Below are 20,732 nucleotides of genomic sequence, written 5' to 3'. Positions count from 1 at the left end.
ATCTGGAGAAAAAATCAAGATGTCATTAAGGTAGACTACAACACAAACATAGAGGAGGTCACGGAAAATGTCATTAACGAACTCCTGGAAGACCGTGGGAGCATTACACAGGCCGAAGGGCATTACAAGATATTCATAGTGTCCATCACGGGTGTTAAATGCAGTTTTCCATTTGTCAGCGGATCCAAAGTCCAGATACGCAGAGACCTGATGCATTTTCTCACCAGACACTATGGTCACGGGTATGGACAATTTAGACGGGAGTCCTTCTTTGCCCAAGGTTGTCTTTCCTACCAACCCTTGGCTTTGGTGCTTTTGGGGACACAGATGCACAAGATGGCCTCCAAGGCCGCAATAAAGACAGAGTCCCAAAATGCATCTGCGTTGTCTCTCCTGGGTAGATAGCATGCATTGGTCCATCCTCACAGACTCCTTAGGAGGATCGGCATCTGAGGACGGCAGGGGTTGCTGCAAGGTAGGGACCGGACTAGGAAGATCTCCCTCCCGACGAACCTCTTTGAGCTGTTCTCAGAGCCTTCTATCAATCTGGGCAGCCATAAGGATGAGGTCATCCAGGGCAGATGGCAGGTCTCGAGCGGCAAGTTCGTCCCTAACTTTAGGAGACAGTCCATGCCATAATGTAGCCACCAGGACCTCATTGTTCCACAACAGTTCTCCCACCAGGGTGCGGAAGTGGATGGCGTACTCACCCACAGATATGTCTCCTTGGCGTAGGTTCAGCAAGGAAGCCGCTGCAGAGGAGACTCGTCCAGGTTCCTCAAACACCATGCAAAATGTCCGGAGGAACCCATTGAAGTCACGGGTCTCTGGGCCTTGTCTCTCCCAGATAGGGTTCGCCCATGCAAGGGCCTTGCCAATAAGAAGAGAGATGATGAAAGTGACCCTTGCGCCATCAGACGGAAATGCCCTAGGATACAGGCTGAAGTGGATCTGGCACTGGTTCAAAAATCCACGACAGGTCCCTGCGTCTCCATCATAGCGGTCAGGAAGTGGCAAATAAAAACGAGGATCATCACTGTCAGGAGGTGTAATCTGAGGATCAGTACTGCCAGGAGGTGTAGTAGGAGGAACGGCAGCTCATGCTTCCTGCCAACGTGCGAGAATGTTCAAGGCCTGGAGGAGTTGGTCCTGTCGAGATCGGAGACCTAGCATATCCGTCCGCATCTATTGTGACATCATCTTGGTCTTGGATCGACCAGCGGGGTCCATGGCTTGAGCGTACTGTCACGTAGGGTTCGTGGACCCACTGGGCCGTAGCTCCTTGGCGGTATGGCAGCTGGCCAACAGGGATCAGGTCAAAGTCTATAGTTCGTATAGGGTACCTGTGGCAGCTCGGACAGTAGCAAGGCAGGCTCGGCTGGGACTAGGCAGTGGGTAGACGTCAGGCGTGGAGTAGCAGGACAGGCGTGGAATACAGCACAGCACGACCACAGCACAGCATGGCACTTGACCAGGATAGCATGGGATACAGGATACACTGGGAACTGGAAAACACTAGGAGACCATTTGCTTAGACAAACTAGGATATGACAAACAACGCTCAGGCACTGCAGAAAGGGACTGGGCCCTTCTTATAGTCCAGGGGGCCCATGGGCTAATTTAGAATTATAGTCCAGTACGTGCGCTACCCCTTTAAGAGCGGGCACGAGCGTGCGCGCGCACCCTACGGGACCCAGCCGAGGTGAGTGGAAGTGAGCGTTGGCGTCTCCTGAGGAGGAGACTGGGGCCAGCGCTCGTGGACCCATGGCTGCGGCCGTCAGGAGGTGAGTGAACCTGATGGCCCGCAGCCATGGACATAACACTTGTTTTCTTACAAAGTAGCTCATCTGGAGTGGGGAGTCCTGAACAGGTTCTTTCCATCTAGTAGCAAAGGAGATAGGACCAAGGCTGGGACCCCTCTCTGCAAGGACCCCATAGGAGCTGGTCTATCGTGCATACACAATGTAGTCCAGAAGGACATTGATGAATGTCACCAATAGGTATATTAAATATATTGATATGGACACAAAGTTGCAGCCTCAAAAAAGACAACGTATGGTAAAAGCAGATAAAAGTATAAAGGATGTATAGAAAGTAGATAATTATGTAGATAAAAGTATAAACCATAACAGATATGCATATATATGTTTAAAACTAATACAATAGGAATATACAGTTGATATATACTGTACAACCAGGGAGATTTTCTAAGTTAAATGTGCCAGAATTTTGGCTCAATTTGTGGCAATTTGTACTAGATTTATTATGTGTTTTAGACACTTTTTGAAGCTCACTAGACGGTTTTAAAAAGTGTCTAGAAAAATAGGTATGGCTCAGTGGAAAAAGGTGTGGCTTAAAATGCACCACAGTGCTCTAAACTATTTGTCTAAAGTAAGTTATCCGAAAAGTGGTGTAAGGAAGAGAAAACATATCCAGAAAGACAGTGAGTCAACAGCAGGGGTGGTGGTTGTAGTAGAAGCGAGTCAAAGCACAAGTGGTGGACTGGTGGCATGGCTGGTCTTAGACAAAGTGTGTCCCAGAGCAAAGTTAAAAGTGGGGCCCCAATGAAGTCAATTCAGAAGGCGGTGTGCAGAGAACTGCATCGCTGATTTCTATTGCGTCCAGTAGTGCTGCAAGCCCCAAAGCATTGATGTCCCTTCTCACACAAAAAATGAAAATTATCTACATACATATACAGTTATTACATCATACCACTATACCAGATTAAATATTACCTGCATACTGTTACTGAACACAGCTCACTATTATAAGACCAATATTACCACAGTATAATGTCCAAATAATACTGCCACACCATAATCATAAGTGCCACACAGACCCCCTGTAGATAGTGCCACACAGCCACTTGTAGATAGTGCTAGACAGCCCCTCTTGTAAATAGTGCGACACAGCCCCCATTGTAGATAGTTGCACACACCCACTCTTGTAGATAGTGCCACACAGCACCCCTTGTAGATAGTGTCGGACAGCCCCCTTGTAGATAGTGCTACACAGCCAACCATGTAGATAGTGCCACACAGCTCCCCTGTACATAGTGCCACCCGGCCCCCCCTGTAGATAGTGCCACACAGCCCCCCTTGTAGATAGTGCCCCACAAACAAATAAAAATTGCACTCACCTATCCCAGTTCCTGCGGCAGATGCATCTGCTCCACAGCCTTGAGACTCCGAACGGGACCCTTGCATAGGCCGGCGTGATCTAGTGACATCATCACTCCGGCATGCGCAGGGATTCTCACCCATTTTTTTAGGCTGCAGGCCTAACGTGGCCTGTAGTCTAGTGAATTGCGGAGCAGGGAGCTGCTCCGCCATAGTACTCAATTGTATCTGAGTCCTGAGGATGCAGATACAATTGAATGTGGCAGTCGCTAGCACTGGGGTGCCCAGTTCTAGCGATGCCACTAGGTATAAATGTTATGTCCTGGGCGACACGGGCCCCCTCATGCCGCGGACCCCATAGCAGCTGCTATGGCTGCTATAGTGGTACTTCCGCTACTGGGCAGGGGCCCTTGGAGGACGGGGGCCGTGGGCAATTGCCCAGTTTGCCCCTCCTAACTCTGGCCCGGTATGGTGGTAATAGTAGCAAGTCGACAGAAGGGGTAGTGGTAGTAGTAGCGAGTCAATAGTAGCATTGGCAGATATCTTCAGTGGCAGCAGGCACAAAGGTTTTAAAATCCTTTACCAACCCATGCCTGATTCATTTGCACAAATGGGAGTTTTTCCATAATCTTGTTCACTTAGGGGTCGCAATGCCACCTGCCGTGCTGAATACCCTCTCTGACGCTACAGTGGAGGGTGGACAAGACAGTACACCTTAGGCAAACTGGGCCAGTTCTTGCCAATTGTTGACCCTGCTGACAAATTTTATCGCCTCTTCAAAGGACCTCAAACGCGACATGCGTCCCTGATCAGCTGCCACTATCTGAGCTGAAAATTACACTGGCTCCAAAAGCTGCCTGTCTGCTGCATGAGGAAATCATTTACCGATTTCTGCTGTTCATACAAGCGATCCAACATGTAGGATTCCAGCAAGTTGGAACGTCGCAAATCAAGCAGTGTTCAAGCAGACCGTTCTGTTGTTGCAAATCTAGAAGACTGTGCTTATATGCAAACAACGTATAAAGCAAACGCCAACTCTCCTGGACATGGCCAGCACATCCCCCAGGACATGGCAAGCACATCCTTTATACCGATATATATTTTTAAGAACTGTGTTACGACCAAATTGATCACATGTGCCTTGCACGGAGCTTGTGGTATGTGACCTAGATGCAGTGCAGCCATAATGTTCTTCCCGTTATCAGAAACCACATTGGCCAGTGTGAGTTTCTAAGGAGACAGCCAGAGTGAGATTACTTCCCCTGTGTGTGGCATTTCTCGCCCAGGCTCAGCAAGTGTAATACAGCATTGTACCACTTCACCTTTCACCCGTGAAAGGAGGGAGGAGTGTAAGCTACGCTCTGCCCTGTTGGGGACAGGAAGACATCCTTTGAGGAGGACGTGGAGGAGGAGGATAACACATAGTGTTGTTTTTTTGGCCATAGATTCCGTTATGGATAACTAACGGGATGGAGGAGGAGGAGCAACACTAGGTGAAGACGACAACAGTGAGACTATACTGCCTGTGGATGAGGCCTGGCCACTAGACAGATTTCAGGGACTCGCTGAGCTACGCTGTTTCCGTAAGTTCCCTAGTAGTGAATGGCAGTTACGGATACTCTCGCTGAACTACTCTGTTTCCGTAACTACCATTCAGTTCTATGGGACTTACGGAAACAGCGTAGCCCAGCGAGCTACGCTGTTTCCAAATTCATGGTCGGAATTCCCCTGCTTTTGCCGCAACACAGAGCGGTAGAACAGGGTTTAGGGGCCCCGTTCTAGGAATAGGTGTGGGTCCCAGAGTTGGGACCCGCATCTATCTGACATTTATGACATATCCACAGAATATGTCATAAATGTCCCTCATGGGAAAACCCCTTTAATGACCAAGCCAGATTTTTCAAATCTGATATGTCTGACTTTATCAGAAAATAACTCTGCAATAGCAGAGTAATTCTGACATTGTTTTTTTTGTCACATATTGTACTTTATTTAGGTGGTAAAAGTAGACTGATAAGATTTGCGTAAATTAATTAAAAAATACGAAAATGTATGTAATTTTGTAAAACTTAAGCTTTCTCCCTATTTTGAACTGCAATATGTCACATTTGCACATACATACTGTACACATTTTTTTAAATCAAATATATATTTCCATCGCTTTACTTTATTTTGGCAGCATTTAAAAAAAATAAAAATTCAGCAATTTAGAAGTCCACATATACATACATGCACACACGTTGTTTTTGGGGGGGTCGACATGTGTTAGTACAAGGATACTTACTGCTGGGGCCCTGTATCTAAGTCTATCATGTGTGATACTGTCTACTGGTGCGATGTATCTAAACCTATCATGTATGATACCGTATGCTGAGACAATGCATCCAATACTATCCAGCGGTGTAGCTATAGGAGCCTTAGGCCCCATGCACACAAACATACTTTTGCGGCCGCAATTCCCCCGAAAATCCACGGGAGAATTGCGACCCCATTCATTTCTTTGGGGCCATGCACACGACTGTATTTTTTATGGTCCATGCATGGCCTGGGAGCCCGCACCGCAGAAAGAACGGACCTGTCTTATTACGGCCGTCTTCTGCGGTCCGGGCTCATTGAAAATAATGGGCGCGGCCATGTGCATGTCCCGCGATTAGCGGACGGCTCGCGGCTGACAGTCCGCAGCCGGCCGACCCGAAAATCACGGCCGTGCACATGGCTACGGTCGTGTGCATGAGGCCTTAGTCTTATAGATATGCTATCTTAAATATATATGTTAAAATTGTCTTTTTTTGGGGCGGCTTGTGCCCCTGATCTTTTAAGACCCTAGCAACGCTTGATCTCTGATGACACGAGTGCTGGTATAAGCAGTAACAGGGGAGGCTCATCAGTCAGCTTCTGGCAGTGCTGAAGTAAGAAGGAGGTCAATTGTTTTCCTGTTTAAATATTTTCTGGCACTGTTTATAGGAGTACTCTCTGGCTAGCATTGTTTATAGGAGTACTCTGGCTAGCACTGTTTATAGGGACACTCTCTAGCTTGCACTGTTTATAGGTGTACCCTCTAGATAGCACTGTTCATAGGAGTACTCTATGGCTAGCACTGTTTATAGGACTACTCTCTGGCTAGCACTGTTTATAGGGACACTCTCTGGCTTGCACTGTTTAAAGGTGTACTCTCTAGCTAGCACTGTTTATAGGTGTACTCTCTAGCTAGCACTTTTTATAGGAGTACTCTCTGGCAATCACTGTTTATAGGACTACACTGGTTATAGGGACACTCTCTGGCTAGCACTGTTTATAGGTGTACTCTCTAGCAAGCACTGTTTATAGGAGTACTCTCTGGAAGGCACTGTTTATATGGACACTCTCCGGCTAGCACTGTTTATAGGAGTATTCTTTGGATGCCACTGTTTATAAGAGTACTCTCTGGATGGCACTGTTTATATAGACACTCTCTGGCTAGCACTGTTTATAGGAGTACTCTCTGGATTGCATTGTTTATAGGTGTACTCTCTAGCTAGGACTGTTTTTGTGAACACGCTCTTGATGTCACTGCTTATGGGGACAAACTCTAGCTCTGATAATAGGAGCACTCTAGCATTGTAGATAGGAGTGCTCTTCCTGTTGTTACGGGCAAAGTATTCGAAGGGCGTATCTCAAACTTCCCTGAAGTTTTCATAAGTTTGTTTTACCAGAAACAAGTGCTAAATTCTTACTTTCACATCTTTAGTGGCGTAACTACCGCTATAGCAGCCGTAGCGGCTGCTACGGGGCCCGCAGCATGAGGGGGCCCATGCCACCCACCGGCACGCCCCCCCCCCATGGCTGGAGTCTCCTCTAGCAGCCGCTATGAAGGGGTTGTTCCTACAATAGACATGCATCCCCTATCCACAGGATAGGAGATACATGTGTGATCGCTGGGACGCCCAGCGATAAGGAGAACGGGGGACCGAAAGTCCCCCGAAGTTCTCCATGACAAACCTCGGACTTCCGGGGTCTGTCTGCAGCTCCATAGAAATGAATTGTGCACTGGTCGCGCTTGTGCGCATGCGTGACCAGCACACCTTTCATTTTTATTGAACTGCGCAGACGTCGGAAGTCTGAGGTACGTTATCTACAGGGGGGGGGGTTCTGTATGGTGATATCTACAGGGGGGGGGTTCTGTATGGTGTTATCTACAGGGGGGTCTGTATGACGTTATCTACAGGGGGGTCTGTATGGCGTTATCTATAGGGGGGGGGTCTGTATGGCGTTATCTACAGGGGGGTCTGTATGGCGTTATCTACAGGTGGGTCTGTGTGGCGTTATCTACAGGGGGAGTCTGTATGGTGTTATCTACAGGGGGTTTGTATGGCATTATCTACAGGGGGCTCTGTATGGTGTTATCTACAGGGGGGTCTGTATGATGTTATCAACGGGGGGTCGGTGTGGCGTTATCTACAGGGGGGTCTGTATGGCGTTATCTACAGGGGGTTTGTATGGCGTTACCTACAGGGGGGTCTGTATGGAGTTATCTACAGGGGGGTCTGTATGGCGTTATTTACAGGGGGGTTTGTATGGCGTTATCTACAGGGGGGTCTGTATGGCGTTATCTACAGGGGGGGTTGTATGGCGTTATCTACAGGGGGGTCTGTATGGCGTTATCTACAGGGGGGACTCTGTATGGTGTTATCTACAGGGGGGACTCTGTATGGCGTTATCTACAGAGGGGACTCTGTATGGTGTTACCTACAGGGGGGACTCTGTATGGCGTTATCTACAGGGGGGACTCTGTATGTCGTTATCTACAGGGGGGTCTGTATGGCATTATCTACAGGGGGTTATGTATGGCGTTATCTACAGGGGTGTGTGTATGGCGTTATCTACAGGGGTGCTGTATGGCGTTATCTACAGGGGGGCTATATGGCGTTATGTACAGGGGGGATTTGGGACTGTAAGAGGTTATCTACAGGGGGGCTGTATGGCGTTATCTACAGGGGGGGCTGTATGGCGTTATCTACAGGGGGGGCTGTATGGCATTATCTACAGGGGGGCTGTATGGCATTATCTACAGGGGGGCTGTATGGCATTATCTACAGGGGGGCTGTATGGCGTTATCTACAGGGGGGATTGGGGCTGTAAGACGTTATCTACAGGGGGCTGTGTATGGTGCTATCTATAGGGGGTGCTGTGTGGTGGAATCTATAGGGAGGCACTATCTACAAGGGGGGTTGTGTGATACCCAGCGGAGGGGGGCCCCAGTCAAAAGTTTGCAATTGGGCCCAGTCTTTCTTTTTTTAAATCAGATAATTTTTTTATTGAAGATTCAAAATTATATAGTACAAAACATACTAAACAAACCCTATCCCAAACCCTCCCCCCAGGCACCGTCACAAAATTCCAAATTAGATAGTATATAAAATAGGAATTGTACCAAATATCGAATACATTATTCACAAAATACAAGGTACATGGGACAGATCATTTTCCAAATATCAAGTAGCTTAATCATGTACAAGCATGTATAATACAAAACAGATATAATATATGGCATATATTTAATGCTCTCTATTTCTCCCCTTCTCCTTATCCCACATCTATATACATAACCCCAATACCGTGTAAAGGCTGGCGGTCATACAGAGTCCCTGAATAAATTTTATAATACAGATTCCATTACCCCTACCCATGGTCCCCATATGGATTAAAAAATTTTAAGCATTTTGCGCTTTACATAGACAACCTTTTCCAATACAATCATTTTATTCACTTTTGCAATGAATTCGCTCCTAGTCGGCGGGGCGCCTTGTATCCAATGTAGGGCAATTAGTTTTCTAGCTATATATAGCAACCTTACAATAGCCAACCGCTCCAAAGTAGAGGGTGGGGTGTCCATAATACATCGGGCCCAGTCTTTCTTAGTTACGCCCCTGCCTAAAGCTGTACAGTATTTTACTAATAAAAAAAGAACAATATTAATTAGAAAATCACTACATTATCAAAAGTGTCATAACTGTCATTCAATGTTATGTTAAACTGACAATGTTTTCTGCTACTGTATGTCCACTATGAGATTATCTTACCGTTGTCCATGTGTATACATATCCATCAACGTTAAATACAGGAACAATGTACAAGTCTACTTGTCTGAGGAAATTGTTTATTACAATATTATTCTTGTGAATTGAAAGAATCTGCAGAAAGGGATAAAGTAAGAGAAAAATGTATTTAGTATACTTTTTAATTTTGGAATCTTCCCACTTCCTCAAAAAGATCCTGTGATCGGCCATTATTTTCTATCTATCTATCTATCTATCTATCTATCTATCTATCTATCTATCTATCTATCTATCTATCTATCTATCTATCTATCTATCGATAGATGCCTCATGCCCACTTCAGTTATTTTCTTCAGTGTGCTATCCGTTTCTTAACTGATGGCACACTGACACATTCATCTCTATAGGGCCATGCACATTTCCATTGTTTTAACGGAACTGTGTGGCCATTCCAACAAAAATAGGACAGGTCCTACTCTTGTCCGTTTTTGATGGAACAATCTCTGCCATTTCATTCATTTGGTCCATTGAAACAATGGACTGCACACGGAAGCCATCCGTGTGCGGTCCGTGTTTCACGGATCAGTCATTAGCGGCCCTATGATGGCCAATAGAGGTGTGCATGAGGCCTTAGTATAAGTGGTGATACTATTGATTTGCTGTTGTCACTGCAATAGAGAAATATATCCTTGTTTCTACGTGAAACCATTATTATTCATATTTCCCTCTGTTCTTTGAGTACATAATGGTGTTCTGTTATGAGTGGACTATGAGTCTGACGGGTCATGACCCCCCCTGCAGCTCAACTTATGAATATGCACCCAAGTATTAGATATTGATATTGTGGCGGATTAAGTAGACCATGGGCCCTGGGCTGTTACCCAAACTTGGGCCCCCCTTCCTCACCGCCGCCCTGCCGTAACTATTTTTAACACTACCTTTTTGGGCAAGCATTAACAGTGTTACGATTTCCCTTGTCACAGCGCGGTGTCCCTACATACTGACAGTATCACACTGTGCAGGAACACAACCTCCTGACAAGGGGAATTGTCTATCAGTCCTGGACTGCAGACTTTTTGTGAAATACAAGGATTCCTATAATAAACATGTCAGGAGATGTGACAGATTCTCTATAAATCTAGTGACTCACAGGTGACGACGTCTCAGATTCTAGTAGTTTTTTCCTCTTTTCTTCTCCATCCGGTCCAGCACTCATGACGACTTCTCCCGGCCATGACTCATTTCTGCAGAATTTGCCACTCAGACGTCTCCTCACTTTTCCAACATTTCCACACCTATAAACGAAAATAAAGTTATCATGGTGCCACATACTGTGCCCCTAAATATAATAGCACCAAACACTGCGCGCCTGAATATAATAATACCACACACTGTAAAACACCACCTACACACAGCCCCCTGTACATAGTGCCACACACAGCCCCTGTAGATATTACACACCCCCATAGATATCGCCATACACAGCCCCCTCTATATATCACACATCCCCCCGTAGAGAGTGTTACACACAGCCCCATATAGATAGTGCCATACAGCCCCCTGTAGAGAGCGCCACACAGCCCTCCCCCTCTTGTAAATAGCACCAAAAAGCCCCCCTATAAAGAGCGCCACACACATACCACTGTGGATAGCACTACACAGCCCCCCTTGTATATAGTGCCACACAGCGCTCCCCCTTGTATATAGTGCCACACAGCGCTCCCCCTTGTATATAGTGCCACACAGCGCTCCCCCTTGTATATAGTGCCACACAGCGCTCCCCCTTGTATATAGTGCCACACAGCGCTCCCCCTTGTATATAGTGCCACACAGCGCTCCCCCTTGTATATAGTGCCACACAGCACTCCCCTTGTATATATCCCCCTTGTATATAGTGCCACACAGCACTCCCCTTGTATATATCCCCCTTGTATATAGTGGCACACAGCGCTCCCCCTTGTATATAGTGCCACAAGGTTATGTACACATTTAAAAACGTTATCATAATTTTATATATATATATTAGTATGTGTGTGATTGATTTTATTAAAAAATATTTTCACTTTTTGAGATACAGCTGCTTTGTATCCTGTATCCGTCAGGTCAGCAGGACTGACAGGATCAGTGACACGCAGGATCCACCTCAAATCTATCACATCTAAGATTATAATTTAGCGCAAGGCCCGTTTCACTGATCCCGTCAGTCCTGCTGACCTGACGGATACAGGATACAAAGCAGCTGTATCTCAAAAAGTGAAAATATTTTTTAATAAAACGGAATTACAAAGTTGCACCAAACACACATTTTTATAAAAAGAAAAAAAAAAAGACGTGATTTTTGCAACGTTTTTTTCCGTAGACAATGCAGGTTTCCTTTTTTATCGTTTTTATGCACACTTTTTTGCTATTTTAGAATTTTTATTCATAAAGTTTGAAAATAATAGTAAAAAAAATAAGCTTTTTTACGTTTCAGCTATTTTTTTTGGTAATAACATAGTTTTACCCTAAAATAGACCTTTTATTTGTAATCGTCATTGTTTACCGTAAATTTTAATATATTACATGTCTATATTAGGGTAATTGGGTCAGCGCTAGCGTTACAACAATGTTTGGCGGGAGGGGGAACGTTTTTTTTTGGGGTGGGTATTTTATGTGTATTTATTATTTAATTTTTTTTTGCACTTTACTTTATTATTTTTTATTACTATGGTCTGTTCCTCAAAGGTCAAAAAAGACCTTTGGGGAACTTTATATATTTTTTTTCTTTCTTTTACACCATCTTTTCCCCTGTAACTGGAGCTGCACAGCAGCCCCAGTTACAGGGGAAATCAGCCCTCTCATAGTGACGATTGTCACTAATAGGGCTGTGCTGGGTCTAGTAAGACCCAGCAGCAGTATGTTAGTAACGGCACCCGGCGATCATGTGACCAGTCACATGATCACCGGGAGGAATAGAGACAGCACCGCTGCTGCTGTCTCTATTCCTATACACAGCGTTCATTGAACGCTGTGTAAGAAGACATCGGAGAAGACAGAAGCCGCGAAAGCTGCTTCTGTCTTCTCCTCAGGGTCCCCGGCAGTCACTGACAGCCGGAGACCCGACATTCAGCTGCCGAATCGCGCGGGCAGCAAGTTAAAACCCGAGCCGTAGAAAGTCTATGGCTCGGGTTTTAAGGACCCGTCCCTGACCGCTGGCCGTAAAAATACAGCCAGCGGTCGGGAACCAGTTGGGCAGGAGGATAAGCCGACTAACCTCAGCGCCGGTGAACGCCCGCCCGGGTCTTCTCTTGCAGCTTTAGAGCAACAGAACAGCCGTCCGTCGCTGTTCTGTTACTCATGGCGGCGCCCGCACTTGTCAGGGAGGCGTGTCCTACCCCTTTCCCGGCCAATTCCCTGATCCTCCCCTCCTCATCTTCGGAAATTAGCAGCGCTAGCGCGCTGAATAGTTTTGTACGATAATGTGCGGTTCGGGCTGCCATGGGCCCCCTGGGAGCCTCGGGCCCCGGGCGGCCGCCCGAATCGCCCATATGATAATCCGCCACTGGGTTTAACGGAGTTCATACGAAATATCCACTCACTTTCTCTCCTCAAAAGGGCCTCATCCAGGTTGCCCCCCCTAATACCCATATTGAGTTTGCAAATGGCCCAACCTTTTAGAGTCTGCCATTCCAGATTATGTCTCTCTTTGAAATGCTTGGCAATTGGAGTAGGTGTGAATATTTCCTTTTGGAGTTTACATTCTTTCTCAGTTCTATCATAGTTTATGATTGTCCTAATATGTTCTCCAATACGTATTTTGAGTGCTCTGATCGTTTTACCCACGTATTTCAAACCGCAGGGGCACTCCAGACAATACACGAATCCTTCGGAGTTACAATTCATATATTCTCTGATCTTGTACTGTACCCCAAGTCCATTAGTGAATTGCTTGGCTGTGGTCTAAATTCTACATGCCTTGCATAGCGTACATGGGAAAAACACAGTATTCTGGACTTTCTTAGTAGCATCACCCCGTGTGAAATGACTTGCAACCAAAAGGTTCAATATACTGGTTCCTTTACAATACCCTGATAAGGCTCTCTCTCCCAAGATCATATTTAAATTGGGGTCAGATTTAAGGACATGCCAATGTTCGTTAATGATCTGCATCATGCTATCCCAGTCTGCATGGTAGTCAGTAATAAATCTAGGCTGTGTTCAGGGGTTTTATTAGCTTTCTTGGCTTGAGTCTTTTTAGGAATGAGCAGTTCTTCGCGGTTAGTTCTTAAGGCTATGTTATAGGCCTCTTTGATATTACGGTTAGAATAATGTCTTGCTTGCAACCTAGCCTTCAATTCCACTGCTCGTTTTTTTAAATTAGGAAAGGTTGAGCAATTGCGTCTCAGTCTTAAGAATTCACCCTTCGGTATTGCCCTAATCGTGTTTGTGGAGTGTGCACTTTCAGCAGCTAGTAAGCTGTTGGTCACAGTAATTTTTCTATAGAGATCCGTATGGAAATTCTTCTCTGGATCTGTGTACATGAGAACATCCAAAAACGGAATCGACTGTTGGTTATAATCAAGGGTCAATTTAAGATTAAAGTCATTATTGTTCAATTTCTTAATGAGATCCTCCAAAACCGGGATCGTGCCCCCCCAAATGATGAATATGTCATCAATATAGTGCCCCCAAAGGCAAACATTATCTGTCAAAATTTTCATCTCATCACAGAAGACAATTTCCTCTTCCCACCAGCCAAGGAAAATGTTGGAAAACGTGGGGGCCACAGCTGCTCCCATCGCTGTGCCCCTAATTTGTAACTAAAACCGCCCGTCAAAAATAAAGTAGTTACATGTAAGGATGAATCTCAGTGCTCTGAGAATAAAGTCTTTCCTTACAGGGTTCAGATTTTGATTCCTAGACAAGAAATAGTCTACTGCTGAACAACCTCTGGAGTGATCGAGGCTGGTATAAAGACTTTCCACGTCGCAGGTTACCAAAGTTTCATCTCGATTGAGATTAATTCCATCTAACTCTTTGAGTATTTACATAGTGTCTCTGGTGTGGGAAAGTAATTTCGACACAATGTCACGGAGTTCATTGTCGAGCCACTTGTTACACTTCGTGAGATTACCCACTCCAGAGACAATGGGCCTATCTGGAGGGTTGACAAGATTTTTATGGACCTTGGGGAGCATGTAAAAGGTGGAAACCCTAGGGTCCTTAACAGATAGAAAACTTTTTTCATTAACTCCCAATGTGAGAGCTTCTGAAATCATGACATTATATTCATCCAAGAATTGAGCTGTCAGATCCTCCCATAGTGGTTTATAGCACTGTTTATCTAGTAGCTGTCTCTTCGCTTCCCGTATGTATTGATCCTTTGGCCAGATAACTATGTTCCCCCCTTTGTTTGATTGTTTAAAGACAATATCTTTCCATGATCTGAGTTCTCCTAATGCCTGGCGTTCCACATCAGTGGTATTATCCTCTATTCTATGATACGGGAGTGAAATTATATCTTGGCTCACCCAGTCTAGAAAATTTTTGACAAGTGTCCAAAGAAGGCATAATAGTATATTTCGCTTTAAGATGTTTTCTACTCTGGGGTTCCACTGTATGTATATCTCCACCGGTCATGTTATCTAATAGAAGTGCTTCAAGATCTCTCAGAGTTGCTGCTTCTTGTCCTATGAGGTCTAGTGAATCTGGAGAATATGTTGTACATTTTTCTACCAGTCCACTTGGGTAAGTATCTCGTTGTGAAAAGATCTTTTTATATATCAGTTTCCTACCAAAAAGGTGCAGGTCTTTAATCACTGTGAATTTGTTAAGTCGTGGGGTGAGGCAAAAATTAAGGCCCTTCTGGTCATCCATGCGACCACCGCAACAGACTGTGATTGGCTGCAGTGGCGGTCATATGAGATGAAGCGCCATCCAGGAGGTTGAAACACAGATTCCCATGTAAGTTAAATTTTTTATCCGCCGCCAAAAACAAAAGAACTGCTATTTGTTGCGGGATTTACATCCCCAGTGAATTGAATGGGGAAATCCTGCAACATATAAGCAGCGTTTACGTAAAGACAATTGACATGCTGCCGAATGAATTTTCGCATCACAGGTCAATTTCTGAGTGGTATTTCCGCTCAGTATTTACGCAGCATGTGGATGAGATTTGTTCAATCTCATCCACTTTGCTTCGAATGTATTTGCTGCGGATTTCTCCGCAACGGGGTCCGTTGCGTAAAATCCGCAGTATTTACGCAACGTGTGAACTGGCCCTTACTGCTCTTTTACTGCTCTCCTATTAAGCCCTGCCGGAGGCAAGCCCTACTAGTAGGACCAATATGGCAGACCTGAGGGCCTTCATTTTTACCATGCGGGATAAATAACATTATATTTGAATAATTCTGAACTTTTTTGTATATTGTTCAAAACTTTATTACATTTATTTTTACATTTTTTTTGGTCTCACTAGGGAAATTGACCATACACTTGTTAGATCGCTAGTACAAAACACTGCAATCTAGATCTAAACTTATCTATTGCAGTGTATTATACTTTTACTACTTTCCTATGGTAGGACCGAGATGGCAGAACTTGGGGCTTTTTATGCCATTGACTGTGCAGGATAAATAACTTATGCGGCACTATCACTTGTTTTAGTTTTTTTATTGTTTACACTATGTTATTTATGTTATTTAAAAAATGGGTAAAGGTTTTTTTTTAATTTAAAAATATTTTTGTATATTGTTTAAAACTTTATTACATTTATTTAGTGTTTTTCTCAGTAGTGAAATTGAACATGCGATTGTTAGATCACTTGTACCATACACTGTAGTACTTATGATTTGCAGTGTATTGAGCATTTTACATCCTCACATTAAGCCCTGTCTCTGGCAAGACTTAAAGAAGGACTCTGTTTTGTTTTTTCTATCATTAGATACCTATCCCCCAAAATATATAGTCAACGAGTATTATCTTATTTTGTTATTCCTTTCTATCTGAATTCTTCTCTTTAGTTTAGTCATTAGTCATGTGACCTCACTCTGACCTTATAAAATCTACAGCAGTTAATGTAATTGAGAGTCAGCCTCTTCACTTCCTGATTTATGGACTTTACCAAACAGTTTCTCCACAGAGGGAATACAGAAACAGCTGTCATTAAAGGGGTTGTCCCAAGTTGACTCAAATTTTTTTTTTTAAACATTCTAAGCAGGAAATGAATTTTAAAACATTTGCTGTTAAAAAATTTTAAAAATTCATTTCCTAAGTGACTTTTTTTGACACTTGATAACTCAGCAAGTGCTGGTTATCTTTTCTAAAAAGGGGCGTGAGCGGCTTGATGTCAATCAAGCCGCTCTGCTCTGCAGTGTGCGCGCTCCCGATGTTGCTAGATACTGTAGTTCTAGCAACATCGGGAGAATGTTCGTCTCAAGCGGGCATGGTAAGCCCGATTGAGACGAACTTACCGTGAATGTCATCAACCCTACAATACACTACACTACACTACACTACATTCACCCCGTTTCGGCAAACAACCTCTCTCTCCCCCCCCCCCCCCGTCACTACATGTAATTTGTGTATCCGCCGCACCGGTGCTGCATCAGCACCCGGCAAACAACAAAAAATATATAAAAAAAATAAACTCACCTAAGACGTTCTAACGGCGCTCTGAACGGTCCCGTCACTTGCCATCTTCCTTCTTCTTGGCGCCGCTCGCATTCATAGTAGCAATGCGTTGTGGCGCTGATGACGTAATCATATCAGGCACACGTGATTACGTCATCTGCGCCCACCGCTATGTTATTGTGAATGGGAGCAGTAAGAAGAAAAGTGACGGGACCGTTCAGCTCTTCGTGGGAACGTCTTAGGTGAGTTTATTTTTGTATGTATGTTGTCATGTATGTGTATATTTGCATGTATGTATGTATGTATGTATATGTATGTTTTCTTGTATGTATGTTGTCATGTTTGTATGTGTATATGTGCATGTATGTTTGCATGTATGTATGTATGTATGTTTGCTTGTATGTATGTATGTTTGCATGTATGTATGTTTGCTTGTATGTATGTTTGCTTGTATGTATGTTGTCATGTTTGTATGTGTGTATGTGCATGTATGTGTATATGTGCATGTATGTTTTGATGTATGTATGTTTGCATGTATGTATGTTTGCATGTATGTATGTTTGCATGTATGTATGTTTTCTTGTAGGTATGTTGTCATGTTTGTATGTGTATATGTGCATGTATGTGTATATGTGCATGTATGTTTGCATGTATGTTTGCATGTATGTATGTTTGCATGTATGTATGTTTGCATGTATGTATGTATGTTGTCATGTTTGTATGTGTATATGTGCATGTATGTATGTTTGCATGTATGTTTGCATGTATGTATGTATGTTTGCATGCATGTATGTATGTATGTTTGCTTGTATGTATGTTTTCATGTATGTATGTTGTCATGTTTGTATGTGTATATGTGCATGTATGTATGTTTGCATGTATGTTTGCATGTATGTATGTTTGCATGTATGTATGTATGCATGTATGTATGTTTGCTTGTATGTATGTTTTCTTGTATGTATGTTGTCATGTTTGTATGTGTATATGTGCATGTGTGTATATGTGCATGTATGTTTGCATGTATGTTTGCATGTATGTATGTATGTTTGTTTGCTTGTATGTATGTTTGCTTGTCTGTATGTATGTTTTCTTGTATGTATGTATGTTTGCTTGTATGTATGTATGTTGTCATGTTTGTATGTGTATATGTGCATGTGTGTGTATATGTGCATGTATGTTTACATGTATGTATGTTTGCATATATGTATGTTTGCATGTATGTATGTTTTCATGTATGTATGTATGTTGTCATGTTTGTATGTGTATATGTGCATGTATGTTTGCATGTATGTATGTTTGCATATATGTATGTTTGCATGTATGTATGTTTGCATGTATGTTTGTATGTATGTATGTTTGCTTGTATGTATGTTTTCATTTATGTATGTTGTCATGTTTGTATGTGTATATGTGCATGTATGTTTGCATGTATGTATGTTTGCATGTATGTTTGCATGTATGTTTGCATGTATGTATGTTGTCATGTTTGTATGTGTATATGTGCATGTATGTTTGCATGTATGTTTGTTTGTATAAATGTCTGTATGGCCATGTATGATACTGTCTGCTGGCGCCCTGTATCTAAGCCAACTTTGCCGCAGGCTTCTATACATGGTATAACAGTCAGTATCACACATGAAAGTGAAACTAAGCCTACGACATGTTTTATTTCATTATTTTTTTTATATTTTTGATTTTTTACAGGTTTGGTGTTTGGACTACTTAGGTTTCAAGGACTACTTAGATGACACTTTTTTTTTCATCAATAAAATGGTTAATGAGGGTTGTGTTGGGGGTGCTTTATTTCAATAAAATATTTTATCTATATCTTTGTGTTTTATTTTCAAGTTTTATTACTATCACTTTAGTAATGGCCGCTGTCTGAGTGACAAGGTCCATTACTAAGGGGAGGCTTAGTGTTAGCCGGTACAGAGGCTAACACTAACCACCATTATTACCCCGGTACCCACCACCACCAGGGGTGCCGGGAAGAGCTGGGTACGATCCAGTACCCGACCATCTGTTGTGATGGTCGGGCCCTGGGGCGGCCGCAGGCTGGTATTATGAGGCTGGGAAGGGCCAAAAACAGTGGACCTTCCCACCCTTGTAATGCTAGGCTGCTGCTGCTGTGTTGTATCTGGCTGGTTATAAAAATGGGGGGGACCCCACGTCATTTTTTTAAATTATTTATTTATTATTTTTATTAAAAAGACATGGGGTTCCACCCAATTTATCATAACCAGCCACAAACAACACAGTGTTATTAGCCTGGGAATGTACTAAACCAGTGGCCCCTCCCACCCGTGTAATGCCAGGCTGCTGCGGCCTTGTATATGGCTGGTTATTAAAAATGTGGGGGACCCGTCTATTGTTAAATTAAAAAAAAAACCGACGTGGGGGTCCCCCACATTTTTATAACCAGCCCGATACAACACAGCAGCAGCAGCCTAGCATTACAAGGGTGGGATGGTCCACTGTTTTTGGCCCTTCCCAGCCTCATAATACCAGCCTACGGCCGCCCCAGTGCCCGACCATCACAACAGATGGGTACTGGATCGTATCAAGCTCTTCCCGGCACCCCTGGTGGTGGTGGGTACCGGGGTAATAATGGGTGGTTAGTGCTAGCCTCTGCACCGGCTAACACTAAGTACCGCCTTTATAATGGACGCTGTCAATCAGCCAACTGCCATTATCTAGGCACTAATAAAGTTTAAAAAAAAAACACAAAGACAATTTTTTTTTATTGAAATAAGAAATCCCCAACAAAACCCTCGTTAACCATTTTATTAAAATTTTCAAAAAACGTAGTCCAACGAATCGAAGACGTAGTCCAATTGGTTCATCAAAATCTGCAACAACATAAAAAAAAAGTTATCAATGTGAACAGTACCGATACTTATACTCACCTACACACACACAAACAACCAACCACACACAAACATATACACAAACACATATAAACACACACCCATATATTACATAAACACATACACACAAACATATACACAAACACACACATATACACACAAACACATGTACACAAACACCCATATATACACAAACACACAAACATATACACACAAACATATACACAAACACATATACACAAACACATATACACAAACACATATACACAAACACACACATATACACAAACACCCATATATACACAAACACACACATATACACAAACACACAAACATATACACACAAACATATACACATGCACAAACACACCCATATATACACAAACACACACATAAACTCCAAAAAACACACATATACACACAAACCTATACACAAACACATGTACACAAACACACAAATATACATATACAAAAATACACAAACATATACACACAAACATATACACATATGCACAAACACACCCATATATACACACACACACATATACACACACACACACACACACACACACATATACACACAAACATACACATATACACACAAACATGCGTACACAAACACACCCAAATATACACAAACACACATACACAAACACACACATATACACAAACACGCCCATATATACACAAACACGCCCATATATACACAAACACGCCCATATATACACAAACACACCCATATATACACAAACACACACGTATACAAAAACACACACGTATTCAAAAACACACACAAACATACACACAAACCTATACACATATGCACAAACACACCCATATATACACAAACATATACACATGTACACACAAACATATGTACACAAACACACCCATATATACACAAACACAAACCCACACATATACAAAAACACACACACACACACAAACATATACACAAACACACCCATATATACACACACACACACACACACACACACACACACACACACACACACACACACACACATATACACACACACACCCATATATACACACACAAACACATATACACACACACACACCCAAATATACAAACACAT

The 20,732-nt window shown here is 43.2% G+C and overlaps 1 protein-coding gene across 1 annotated transcript in view; it reads right to left on the bottom strand.

Annotated features, from left to right (window-relative positions):
- LOC142656599 (carboxypeptidase O-like) overlaps window positions 1-20,732 on the bottom strand; it is a 63,689-nt gene that overhangs the window by 31,350 nt on the left and 11,607 nt on the right. The window contains exons 4-5 of the mRNA XM_075831530.1: window positions 10,308-10,449; window positions 9,179-9,289 (exon numbers count right to left, since the gene is read on the bottom strand). Of these exons, the coding sequence (XP_075687645.1) occupies window positions 9,179-9,289; window positions 10,308-10,449 (253 nt within the window). The remainder of the gene's footprint in view (window positions 1-9,178; window positions 9,290-10,307; window positions 10,450-20,732) is intronic.

Source organism: Rhinoderma darwinii, chromosome 6 (genome assembly GCF_050947455.1).
Source record: "Rhinoderma darwinii isolate aRhiDar2 chromosome 6, aRhiDar2.hap1, whole genome shotgun sequence".
Taxonomy (NCBI): Eukaryota; Metazoa; Chordata; class Amphibia; order Anura; family Rhinodermatidae; genus Rhinoderma; species Rhinoderma darwinii.
Note: the sequence above shows the minus strand (reverse complement) of the source record. Positions and strands in the feature narration are given on the sequence as shown.